The sequence below is a fragment of the Leptodactylus fuscus genome, chromosome 6, assembly GCF_031893055.1.
Source record: "Leptodactylus fuscus isolate aLepFus1 chromosome 6, aLepFus1.hap2, whole genome shotgun sequence".
Classification (NCBI taxonomy): Eukaryota; Metazoa; Chordata; class Amphibia; order Anura; family Leptodactylidae; genus Leptodactylus; species Leptodactylus fuscus.
Genome location: NC_134270.1, coordinates 25,004,742 through 25,017,955, shown reverse-complemented (window position 1 = coordinate 25,017,955; position 13,214 = coordinate 25,004,742). Strand labels below are relative to the sequence as shown.

At 42.3% G+C, this 13,214-nt stretch overlaps 2 protein-coding genes across 2 annotated transcripts in view; both read right to left on the bottom strand.

Annotated features, from left to right (window-relative positions):
• The window catches only part of INTS11 (integrator complex subunit 11), a 527,013-nt gene that overhangs the window by 47,765 nt on the left and 466,034 nt on the right, over nucleotides 1-13,214 (bottom strand). The window lies entirely within an intron of this gene.
• Nucleotides 1-13,214, bottom strand: part of C1QTNF12 (C1q and TNF related 12) — a 49,405-nt gene that overhangs the window by 7,708 nt on the left and 28,483 nt on the right. Inside the window, exons 2-6 of the mRNA XM_075278447.1 lie at nucleotides 9,321-9,431; nucleotides 8,497-8,614; nucleotides 7,760-7,944; nucleotides 7,154-7,262; nucleotides 4,995-5,085 (exon numbers count right to left, since the gene is read on the bottom strand). Of these exons, the coding sequence (XP_075134548.1) occupies nucleotides 4,995-5,085; nucleotides 7,154-7,262; nucleotides 7,760-7,944; nucleotides 8,497-8,614; nucleotides 9,321-9,431 (614 nt within the window). The remainder of the gene's footprint in view (nucleotides 1-4,994; nucleotides 5,086-7,153; nucleotides 7,263-7,759; nucleotides 7,945-8,496; nucleotides 8,615-9,320; nucleotides 9,432-13,214) is intronic.

The following is a 13,214-nucleotide window of genomic DNA, read 5'->3' as shown; positions in this document are numbered from 1 at the left end:
TCAATAACTGTAACCAGTGTAATCTACTTAGATATGATCTGCAGTTCCCGTAGAATTGTACATACAAGCACGTCTGCAACTAATCTATCCATAACCAAGGGGGTAGCATTATACTATGGGTGGGGTATGCTACTCCCAATACAACAAGGGAGCCTGCTACTCTTCACAGTGACGCCCCCCCTCCTGGCCATTAAAAAATGAAATCGCTTCCATCCACACTCATATGATCCGTGGGTTTGGCAGCATGTCGAGCGGATGTTGCATGGGAAACATGTAAACCCAACCTAAGGGTGCATTCACACGGAGTAATGTGCTGCGTGATCTGGCACGTATACACCGTGTGAGATTTTGAGCGCCATATATGCTCCCATTGATTTCAATGGGAGCCTGGATCGTATACGCCGCGTTATTTTGCGGCCATGATTTTGCGGCCGCAAAATCACGGCCGCAAAATAATGCGGCGTATACGAGACTAACTCCCATTGAAATCAATGGGAGCGTATACGGCGCTCAAAATCTCACACGGCGTATACGTGCCAGGTCACGCAGCACGTTACTCCGTGTGAATGCACCCTAACACTGGGAATTGGTTGAGAATGAACATTCCTATGGATGATCATTCAGCTGGTTATCGATCCATTTAAAAGGCCCTAAAAACTTTTGCTTGCTCCTATATCCCTGGATCTATGGTAGTCTTATTCCGCTCCTGATAATAAACATACTACTTTCACTATAATAAGGGATTGTATTAAGATCCCCATTCGTATTACAGAACAGTTGGCCAAACTCTCCATCTTCTTTGGGACCAGACAATTTTCTGTATTTTTCAATTTGATAACATGGGGAAAGAAGGATCGGGCAAGCTGAATTTTAACACCTGATGCTTTTGTTCTCCCTGTAGACAGGCCAGTTCTAAAGAAGTCTGGATCCATTCCAATGTATCACCAATCACATGTAGAGGAATTCCCGTCTACATGCAGCCAAATAGCTCGGTACCCAACATGTCAACCCAACCCTGCAGAAAGATAGGTTAGATAAACCTGAACCAAATAGTGTTTCCCCTTGTGAATCGCGGCCTCCATTGCCAGGATATCTCTGCTTCTCTCAATACGGAAACGAGCTCTCTTGAGCAACAAGTGGATTGTCATTGCTTCAAAGAGATAATTCCCATCTTAACAAAAAATAGGGATATCTCAGCAATGGAGTCCGCAATTTCATGGGGAAAACACCATTTGGTTCTATCTTTGATTGGGGATGGGTTGATATACTGGGTCCTTGAGTAAAGTTAAAGGTAATGTCTTCTGAAGAAAACCCCTTTATAAAAAGATTATTATTAGGGGAAACCATGACTGAGCATATATCTCATAAAGTATATTCTTATAGAGTATTTAGACAAGGAATGATCCCATTGTAAAACAAAAAAAGAAAGAGAAATTGGGTCCCAACTGGTGATTATTAGAGATGAGCGAACAGTAAAATGTTCGAGGTTCGATATTCGTTTTGAGTATTCCCTCAATATTCGACTACGCGAATCGAATATCGCACCCTATTATAGTCTATGGGGGGAAAATGCTCGTTTCAGGGGTAGGCAACGTTCGATCAAATTATACTTACCAAGTCCACGAGTGAGGGTCGGGCTGGATCCTCCGAGAAGTCTTCTCCTTGCAGCGTCCCCGCGGTGTCTTCCGGCTCTTCATTCACTCTGCCAGGCATCGGGCCTGGGGAGAGCCGACTGCGCATGCCCACACTACAAGCGGACATGCGCAGTCGGCTCTGCCCAGGCCCGATGCCTGGCAGAGTGAATGAAGAGCCGGAAGACGCCGCGGGGAAGCTGCACGGAGAAGACTTCTAAAGGTAGGAGAAGAACCAGCGTTGATTGGCCGACTGTATAGCATTCGGCCAATCAATGCTGGTTCTGCATCGAACTTTTACATTCGAACAGCGAGTGGTTCTTGATCGAGTACGAGTATTTTGAATATTCAATCGAATACCTACTCGATCGAGTACTACTCGCTCATCTCTAGTGATTATTAAGATCTTATAGGTTATTTATGAATCATCTCAGTAAATCCCAATGGCAAGTGATTGACTCCAAAGATAGCTCCAAATGGGGTTGTCTTCTGCTGGACCAATGGGACCCATTATTGTATTGAAGCCAATATTCTAGTACTTTGACGGGCCAGTTTGATCCCACTAGTTCTAAGACTTCTAAGACTAAATAAAGATCCTAAGGGTAGATATTCTCGAGAGAATATTCCACAGTTCCCAAGTCTTGTCCTGGATTCCATTTGTCTTCATTAGTAAGTACTGGAGCACGGTGAAGGCTCTTCATGAAGGTGTAAGGCACTTTTCCAGCTCCTTGACAATTCCTTTCCTCTTGAGACACAATATCAGCTAGACCTTTCTTAACAATAAAAAGACAGTTTACTGGAAAATGATGCTGAGGAACAAACTCTGCTGGGAAATAATAAGTGCCAGGCTGGTGGGCAGAAGAGGACGCACATGGAACATTGCTGGGGCATGAGATCACACTGACGACAGAAGGTCTCTAGCATTACAAGTGCAAAACCTGATTTTGTCTTGGCGTACCTGCCAAGGAACAGGAGGAGGAGGGGCAGGCCTGAGGGGGTGATTTGGGGAAGGTAAATATGGTGATATGTTGAAAAGACATTTGGCCCATTATCCTATTTTACATTTTTCAGACCTTCCTGTAAATTCACTTTGCTACAATTATTCGGAGCTTTTATTATAAGCCACGGCGCTATGAATTATAAGGGAAACTGTAATGTGCTTTAACACTTTCTATGCCAAGGAGAGAAGCCGAAGGCTTAAGCAGGAGTCATTTCCAATCTAGAATAAGATGGGAGCCTTTAATTGAGCGCATTCTCGTAAAAACGTCTGAAAGAATGCCAAAATTTCTGTAAAACACTTCAACAAAAAGCTATGAATGTGATGTTCCAGCGTCAGAGAAACTTCCAAAATTTTAAAATCACACTCCTTGGATCATCATAGGATGACATTTCTTGCACACAATAGACTGGCCGGCACTTTATAAATAATAACCAAGTAAATCAAATATTTTCTGCATTCTCCATAGAAAATATTAAAAGCCAACTAGAATTCCAAAAAGATTTGATCTATCCACCTATGAACAAAATTTCAGAGATTTACAAATTAAATTTACTAAAGATTGGATAAATTTATAAATCTATTATATTATGTATCTTATACTGTTGCTAAATTATATAATTTATGACCCGGAGACTCGCTTTTCTTTTGGTTGTCTTTGGAAACAGTCAACGTGCTGATGGTAACAGGTTACCGTATATACTCGAGTATAAGCCGACCAGAATATAAACCGACCCCCCTAATTTTACCACAAAAAACTGGGAAAACTTATTGACTCGAGTATAAGCTGAGGGTGGAAATGCAGCAGCTACTGGAAAATTTTAAAAATTAAAATGGTCGGAGTTTTTGGGTGCAGTAGGTGCTGGGGAAGGGGAGGGGGTGTTTTGGTTGTCTGTCTGCCCCTTCCCTGAGCTTGAGGACTGAGTTTTTTCCCCCACTTGGAACTCAGCCTGGCTGAATATAGGGGATCTGCAGTGCTCCTATTAACCCCTTCCCGACGGAACAGGAGCACTACAGATCCCCTATATTCAGTAGACCGGGCACTGTCAGACACAGGGACACCTAATGTGTATGTGTGTCACAGTCATTTTCTACTTTTGTGTCTATTCTAGGGAAAGGAGGGATTTAGATCTTAATTTTTTAAAATTTCTTTTAAAGCTTCTTTTTTTTCCCCCACTATTTTATGGGAGATTCTATACATTAATATTGCTACCGGTCATAGACCTCCCCCCCCCCCCTAAAAAAAAAAATAATAATAATTTTTTGCTGACTCGAGTATAAGCTGAGGGGGGCTTTTTCAGCACAAAAACTGTGCTGAAAAATTCAGCTTATACTCGAGTATGTACAGTATATAATACAGGGAGTTAATATATTGCTGTTCATTAGATTAGTGTAAGAGCAACAATTCTCAAAAATAAACCCCTAAAAACTTCCTACAAAATAATAAATCAGTTGAGAATTCTTGGAGATTTCAGCTCTTTCTCCCAAGCATGCTCATTCAGAAGCAGCGGGATCATAAATCCCATTATAGAGTACAAGTATTGAGCAATGTTGATGTGAATAAAGAACTTGGGGTGAGATAGAAACTTCCCGTTTAGCTTCAGCAGCCTGTGTCTGTGTCTCTCCACTCTCCTCAGCTTCTGCTCACAGGTTCAGGAAAGATTTTTATATAAATGACAGTTTAAGAAGGGGAAAGAAAAGGACTTGCTAGTTTGAGAAGGAAGCAATATTCACTAATAAGATACATTACAAATGTCCTTATCTTCACCTGTCCTAAGAAAATACTCACTTATATTATTCACTTGTACTGAGCAAAATTTGTTGAAATGCTAATGGGGATTTAAAGTGTACCTCCAATCATAAAACCCCTTAAACTGAATAGTACAGATCAATATAAAACACTTTGTAATATATCTTATTAAAGAAATCTGTTTCCTTCTCCATTTATCAGATTGCTCTCCTCCTCCTTATCTTCTCTACATACAGCTCACAATGTAGCAGAATTTGGCAGCTGCGGTTATTTGTGTGTCTTTTCCAGCAGCCTTCTCTCCCCTTTCCTCTCCATAGACTTCTGTGTAAAAAGTAAATCAGCCTGATAAATGGAGAAGGAAACAAATTTCCTTAGTAAGTTATATTATAGAGTTTCTTATATTCACCTATACTATTCGTTTATGGAAAGTGATTATATAAATGGAGGTACGCTTTACGTAAATGGGACGCAGCTGCTATTGTACAAAAAGTCTATGGATAAGTGTTGTGCTATATCTGAAGACAAACTCACACTTTTTAGCAACTTTTTCTTAAACCAAATACCTAAATGTGACTCGGCCCAGGACTCAATGATGACTTAGTTCTAGTATACTCACGTATATCCATGGCAGAGAGACTCAATACATATCAGGACGCGAATACTATCCCGTGGACGCAGCTGTACTTTGCTCTTCATCTCACTATGATCTACAGACAGATTTGGAGATGGACACAGCTTAGTAAATAGCACATTTTCATGCAATAGAGGAGAACCCAAATATTATTCTATAAACATGAAATATATGGAAGACCATGAGGTTAACATGAAGGTTGACAATTAGGGTTGAGCCGATCTTGACTTTTCAGGATCGATTTTAAAATCTGATTTCTGATCACTTTTCATTCGAACCCGATCTCGATCCCAATTCTGATCCCAATGCAAGTCAATGGGATTTTTTTATTAATCGGAGATCGGATTTTAAAAGCAATCCTATTCACTACACAGCATGGAATCTAACAATTGTTAGAATCCATGCTGTGTAGTGAATCACTAAGTAGCCAGAGGATTTTTTTTTAATCCTCTTGCTACTTAGTCCCCCCTGGTGTCCACTTACCTCCATAGATGGCTGGTCCGGTGCCCGGTGCCTTCCTTCTTCTTTGCCTCGCTGCTGCTCCACGCTGCTCTTCTCCCTTCGCTGCGCCCTCCCTGCCAGGTTAGGAGAGTGTGGGCGGGTTAGGGGAGTGTGGGCGGGTACTGGGAGGGGAGACGTCACTTCTCCCCGCCCTGTACCCGCCCACACTCTCCTAAGCCACAAGCCCCACCTACCTAGCGCTTTAAACACTAACCTGGGAGGCGGGGCAGCGAGGCAAGAAGAAGGAGGGCACCGGTGCAGCCATCTCTAGAGGTAAGTAGCTGCTAGAGATGTTTAGTTTAGCCTCCCATTCGAATGAATGGAGGCAGCCGGCGCGCAGGGGGTTAAGGCTGTGTGCCGGCTGCTTCCATTCATTCCTATGGAACTACAGCGGAGCCTTCACACTGAGTATACAGCGTATACTCAGTGTGAAGGCTAAGCAAAGCATTGTGGGAAAAGATCACCGATCTCGATCCCACAAAAAAGATCGTGTTCGGAATTCCGATCGCGATCGTGAAATTTTCTCGATCGCTGATCGGAATCCGATCTTTTCCAAACTTGATCGCTCAACCCTATTGACAATATGTGCCGTGGTGATCAGATTGCTACCATTTCATTAGAGGGGTAAAAACAAAGACCCATCGGTTCCAATGGCACCAATGTAAAGCTTCATACACCATATGATAGATGCTGTATAATCATTTTATAACCAGATAAATTTTTGTCTAACATCTGAATATCACATTATATGTTAGGATTGAAGAGTATTGCATGGGACATGGCTCTGCTGCAGTTCTATGAGGGCTTGTTTCTTGCAGGACTAGTTATATATTTGTTGGCACCATTTCAGGGTACATATAAGTTTATGTTATTTTTTTTTTAGTGGGGAGAACAGCAATTCCAAAATGTTTTTTTTTGGGAATTACAAATGTCAGGATACCTTGATTTGATATCTAACACTTTTTTATAGTGTTCTTTGCGCAAGATTTATAGCATGATCATATTATTGTATGGGCCTTACAATTACATTTCTTGTAATATAGCAAACTTTGTTGGGGAACAAAGTTTTATTTGGTTTATTTTTTAACTGTTATTTTTGTATAACCCTTGCAGGACAAAAACATGTGATCCTTCGATCCCTTCGTATAACACGCTGTAATATTTCTGTAGTGAAGCATATTGTGTGTTACACTAACAGCGCCTATTAGGCCCTGCCTTTGGCTAATGTATATTGCAGGTCATTGTTAACCCTCACTGCCTTGGCAAACTATTGGGGCCCTTGCAGGAGCCCCCTCCCTCTGTTTAACCACCTAACCATGACAAACAAGTGGATAAACAGCTGGTATCTGCGTTATGCCCCGCTAGGGCAGGGTGTCGGCCATGTAACACAGTTGGCACCACAGCTGACGGCACAGGCCTAGCTCCCATATCTGCACCACAACAGAATAGTACAATGACACCCGTTTGCTTGAAGTCTATAGTTACTATGACATCGTAGATCATAACAGGGTGAGAAGATAATTTATAGGATCTCGTTGTTGAACTATGGTGGGACTAGGTTTGGACTAGTGTGGACAAGAGCAAGAAAGAAATTCATCCTCTGACTATCGTAGACCTTATCAGTAACAAGTGACATCACTCACCTATATGAATATGAGCGGAAAACTGGTAAATCCCAGGAATAGTCGCTGTGAACCGACCCGTTGGCAGGTTCATTCCAGAGCCACGAAGGAAGGATCCTTTAGCAGCTGGCTATAGACAAAACAGCAAAAACTTAGGGTTACCGAAAATCCAACTACAGTACTAAAAAGTTATAAGCTCTGTATAAACATAAGAAAGCACATGGAAGGAAAATGGAGGGTGCACTTGTAGGGGGTGCCCTATATACTCTCACACTATCCAACCAGTCCTTTGAATATTGTATATTGTAATATAAGCTCCAGAAATCCAGGGACATGATGCTGTGTTGTCCAATTCTAATGGTTGTTGTGGAGTCCAAATCTGATGGACTTCACGTGGACCACCTGGGGCTAAACATATTTCACATGAACCCTCAGTCCCCGTCTAAAAAGACATTTCCAACATGTGGGATTCAGATAGGTATACACAGTATTTTCATTCTCACTGGTTCCCGGAGTATATACTATAGGACAGTAAAGTCCTCCCGCCATCATAGATCACTAAGGTCTCTACCAGGTGTCCATACCAGCAAATCCACCCAATGTACGAATTTCTTCTCTACTTCTTACCAGCTGAAAATTTTGAAGCTCTGCCAATGTCCTTTTGTCCACGAGGACAGAACCTTTAAGTCGACAATGAAAAGCTTCATCTATTCGTCGGTATGGATAGAGGTCCTTTATTGGGAGCACTAGGGGTGGATGTTCAATTGTGTGATCCGCGCTATCTCCAGATGTTGAGCGACGCTCTGTGGCCTCTGAAAATCACAAGTGAATCGAAAGAATGTCATAGACAAAGCATGAAAAATAGAAATTTTACACTAAGATAATGAAAGTCCAGAAAAATATTTCATACAATTTAAAACTTTTCTTGTGTGTAACAGAAGGTTTCATGTTGCAAGTGATGATGAGTGTAGATGGAGAGTTCTATATTTAATACCCTGGTGACCCCAGTGGTCTGAAGAGACCCCAAAATATAATAATTTGTGGGGGGCAAACCCCAAAAAGTTCCACATTGGACAAATCCAAAACTTTTGAGCTCGTTATGAACCGATTCACTCATCCCTTGTAATCTCTCTAGGAGTCCTGAACCCTCGGAAGTCATCCCTATTTAGGAGATTGGGTGCAGTCATTTCTTGGTTCATTGCTCTGTCCTGCACATATCCCCTCACGTAATAATAGGAAAATAACATTAGAGAATATTTGGTGATCAGTAATGGTCAATCCATTTTGGCTAATCTGGTTCTTGTGTATTGTTCAAAAGTTAGTAGGATCGATATATAAGAGGTTTTGTTCACGGGATCATTTACCTTTGAGCATGAGTTTGAACTCCTGTAATAACACTTCATGGGTGACCTCAGCTCCTGGCATCCCTGGAGGTCCTGGAGGCCCTTGTGGCCCTGGTGGGCCCGGTGGCCCGGATAGTCTCTGAGTAAGAAAGAAAACGGAGACATCAAGGATTCTGTAAAGAGTTGCACTGGACTAAAGGCAAAATCTCTAACAGTGCCCCCTCCCCAATTCCTATGCATCAATGGAGTACCGGTCTTAGTCCTGGTTCACATCAGTGTTCGGTATTCCATTCGGGGAGTCCCCCCAAATGGAATGCCAAATGCATTAAAAAGCGGTGAACAAAAAAAACACATGGACCCCATAGACTATAATGAAGTCTGTGTGTTTTCTGCGCGGTGTCCGCACGAGTCATGCCAAGTGAACTCCCTGAACGAAATACTGGACACAGATGGGAACCAGGCCTTAGATATAGTAGAGGGGACTTTTGGGCTACCTCGGGCTTCAGAACCATAGTTATGTCCCAGCATCAATCCCAAAATGAAATGAAAACCTGATATAACTATGAATTAAAAGAACATGGGAAAAATATTAAGGATTTATTTTTGAAAATTGAAGGTTTGACCTCAAAATGTTTAAACAAGCCAAAAACTAATTAAACTCATTAATCAGTAATAATTACAATATCAGCAGATAGAGATACATTTACTCCAGTATTGTTGAGATCTATTCTCTGGATCAGATCCCAGAGCAAGGAGCGAAACTTTTTCTCTGGAAATGTTTTTTTCTTGTTGTCTCTGGGGAATGGCTTCTGGCCAACAATGGTGAAAAAACACGAGATACTCACAGAATTCTTGTTAGATTTACATTTCCTTTTTGACTCATCAACAACACGATCTCGGAATATAAACCAAGTCTTTGCGGGATCTGCCTTCTCAGGACTGGGAGATTCAGGAATCTATACAATAGAGAGGGAGGAAGGAAATAATGCCATATCAGTAAATTACATATTCTCAATGGATACATTAGATTTATTTCTTTCCAATGTTGTTATAAATAATACAGAACTTACTGGAAAAAGTATTGGGGGCCAGAAAAAGAAGTGGTACTCACCTATCCCCGATTCTCCATTCTGGTGTTGGGTTCCCCATTCCATTGTAGGCCTGAACTGACTAGGCCAAAAATGAAGCCTCTATGGTAGTCACAGCAGTCAATCATAGGTTGGGTCTTGGTGTTATATTAGCAGTGACATCACTAGTACCCAATACGTGACTGAGTGGCCCCCGTGGTCACCTGAGCCACTTCACTTCTAGGTCAGCAAGTGCAGGCTCAGAATGGAATGGGGTCATGACACCAGGATGGAGGACATCACAATCTTGCACCTTCCTGCGTCCAAACAGGTGACAGCAACAGGAGTGAATGGTGGAGCAGGGAAGTGAAAGCTTCCTGCTTCACCATTCTACTCAACGCTATCTGCGTTCAGAGGATGCCCAAAGCCTGAGACAACATGATAGCACCACACAGACATGCTCTTGATATATACACAAACCTGCAGCACAGAACCAAGCACGAGACCGTTTGGGATACCTTCTGGTGCAGTCTAACATGGGTACAATGCATTCAAGTCAACCAGATAGGTATTGTGTATTGTGTCATCTTACATCTTTTATTATCCTAAAATGACTGTCACTTTAATCTATTCCATCAGGTAAAACTGTTTCCTTGACAAGAAGCTGCTCCCAGAATGTTCTACTACCTAGACCCCTTGGAATCAGAGCAACGAGTATCTATCTCCCCACAGTGCCACCATAGGGGGATCAATGCAAGACATATTAAAGGACAAAAACAATGCAAGACATATTAAAGGGGTTGGCTGGGATTTTTTTTGGTGGGCTATTATTAGGATAGGCCATCAGTATCTTATTGGTGGGGGCCGACACCCAGCCCCTGCACTGATCAGCTGTTTGGGACTGTTGCTGAGTCCAATAGTATAATGTGTATGGAGCTGGAAGCAGATGACTCCATAAATTGCATAGTGGCTGAACAGCATTACTACAGCTTAGTTCCCATTCAATTAGATGAGAACAAAACTAAGGCCTCATGTAGCTAGCCGTAGCCAAAATACGCTGCAGAATAGACTGTGATGGAAACATATTGCAGTTTTCCCTATTATACCTATACAGAAAATGGCAGCGTTTCCATAGCCATAAATGACATGCTACGATTTGCAAAAAGCGGATGTTTTTCTGCAATGTCTGGATGAGATTAGCCAGAATCCTATCTACTTTGCAGGTACTGTATGCCACAAGGCTGTTATATATATACAGTGCCATTGGCTTCTAGCTCCATATACTATATAGTACCATACTATATATCTTCTAACCACTGAGACCTCTTGCGGCTAGAACAGGAATATAAATTATCCCATTTAAGCAATGTTTCAAATAAATTCATTTGATTTTCTTATTTATTTTAAGATTACGTTCAAGATATGTGCAGGGAGAATTCCTGACATCTATAGGGCAGCAATGACCTGACGCAAGCCAAAAGATTCACTTTGGATCATGTCATGAAAGCGGTCAATATATAATAATAATGATGATAATAAATAATATAATGATGATGATGATAATGATAATAATAATAATAATAATAATAATATGAATCCTACTAATATTACAAATGTGAAAGTTTGTATGTTTGGATGTTTGTTCCTCAATCACGCCTAAACGGCCGAACGTATTTTCCTGCAATTTCGCACATACATACCTTGGGTCCCGGCTTGAAACATAAGCTACTTTTTAGCCCCGTACGCCACAGGACTTTGCGGCCGTTACCGACGATATTCACCTCTGAAGCCGCTGTAGGACCTGAGATGACGTCATCCCAGGCCGTTCAGCCGATTCCCGATTGGCTCAGGCGATTGTGTGGGCGGAGCTATCGGCTGGGCTGCCAGGAGAAGAACATGGCGTCTCTCACTCGGGAGATGACCGCACATGCAGCCTTGGAGTACAGCCGCGTGAGCAGTGCATCAGCTATGGCTTTGCAGTCAGTACAGCGGGACCTTCTGGTGTTCAGCAGGGCTTGGCCCGGGGAGTGCCGTGGGAGGGTGGTGCGACAGCTGCCGGGGGAAGAACATGGCGTCATGGGAGGAGGTGCCATAGGGGGGTCCTGGGGGGGGGGGGCGACGCAGACGGGGGGTGCAGCAGCAGGGTTGGCCAGGGGAAGGGGCCGGTGGACGCTGCAGAAGGGGGGTGCCGCGGGAGGGAAGGGGGCCAAGGGGGGCTGCGTAGGCGGATCATAACCAACAACAATTGCCTAACTGTACACGGCTCAGCACCAACGCCAACCCGCAGACTAAGTCGCGGGCAGATGCTAGTATGAATATAATAGTAATAATAATAATTAATATGAATAAAATAATAATAATAATATGAATATGAATATAATAATTTATATGAATAAAATAATATTATTAATAATACCACTACTACTACTAATTATAATATTATTATTGTTATATAATTACAGTAATATAAATTATTTTTTATTATTATTGATAATTTTTTTCTACTGTAAGGACTAATGTAGCGGACCATGCTATACAATACAGAGGCGCTTAGTAAATTAAGAATCCTCTCCTTGGAGGTAAATTCTAGGAAATACTTCCAATGTATCACCTCTAATGGGAGTGAACAGTATTAAAGGCAACTCAATTACTGTCTATTTTAGTTTTTCTGCCTCATACTTGAAATCAATGGGCTCGGATTCCAGTTCAGCACAGCAAACAACATGAGCCTGCCTGCCGAGCCTTTTGTGCATCCTGTAACACGTTCAACCCGCCAAAGTGGTAAAAGCGAGGCTTACGTCTAAGAACAAATGAAGTGTCCGTGGCACCTACTAGCATAATAACTACTGGACTCAGTAAATGTGTCAATGAAAACATCCACACAGGGAAAGTATCCAAGGAAAGGTATGTCAGGACTGCATTACATCCCCTTCTATGTAATCCGCCTCCACTTCCTATAGAAAAAACAATATTATACCAAATTCACAAAAAAGTGAAGTAAAATGTCAGCCCAAATTCTTTCTGTGATGGGGAAAACAAAAAAAAAACCTTTAGATCGTATTGATCTGTAAAGCTAATAGCGACAAAGGAAGAGCGACTGCATGGACAACACCGACTAGTATATAACTACGACAGCGATACATACAGCCCTGTGCAAAAGTTACAGTCATGTCTAGAAAAAATGCTGCAAAGTCAGAATGTTTCCAGAAATAGAAGGGTTAATAAACAAAATGAAGTAAATGAAGAAAAGAGAAGTCTCATCGCATCAGTATTTGGTGTGACCTCTGCTCTTTGCCTTCCAACAATTCTTCTAGATACACTTGCAGAGTGTTTGGATGAACTCGTGTCATTTTTACGTCCAAAATTATTAATATATGAAATGAATCAACTCAGAACTTCAAAGGGTTTAGGCTAAGGCCCCACGGGGCGATACGCAGTGCGAAGGCCACACAAGACGATACGCAGTGCTAAGGCCCCACGAGATGATACGCAGCGCTAAGGCCCCACGAGAAGATTCGCAGCGCCAAGGCTCCACGAGATGATACGCAGCGCTAAGGCCACACGGGGCGATACACAGCTCTAAGGCCACACAAGACGATACGTAGCGTTAAGGCCCCACGGGGCAATACGCAGCGCTAAGGCCCCACGAGATGATACGCAGCGCTAAGGCCC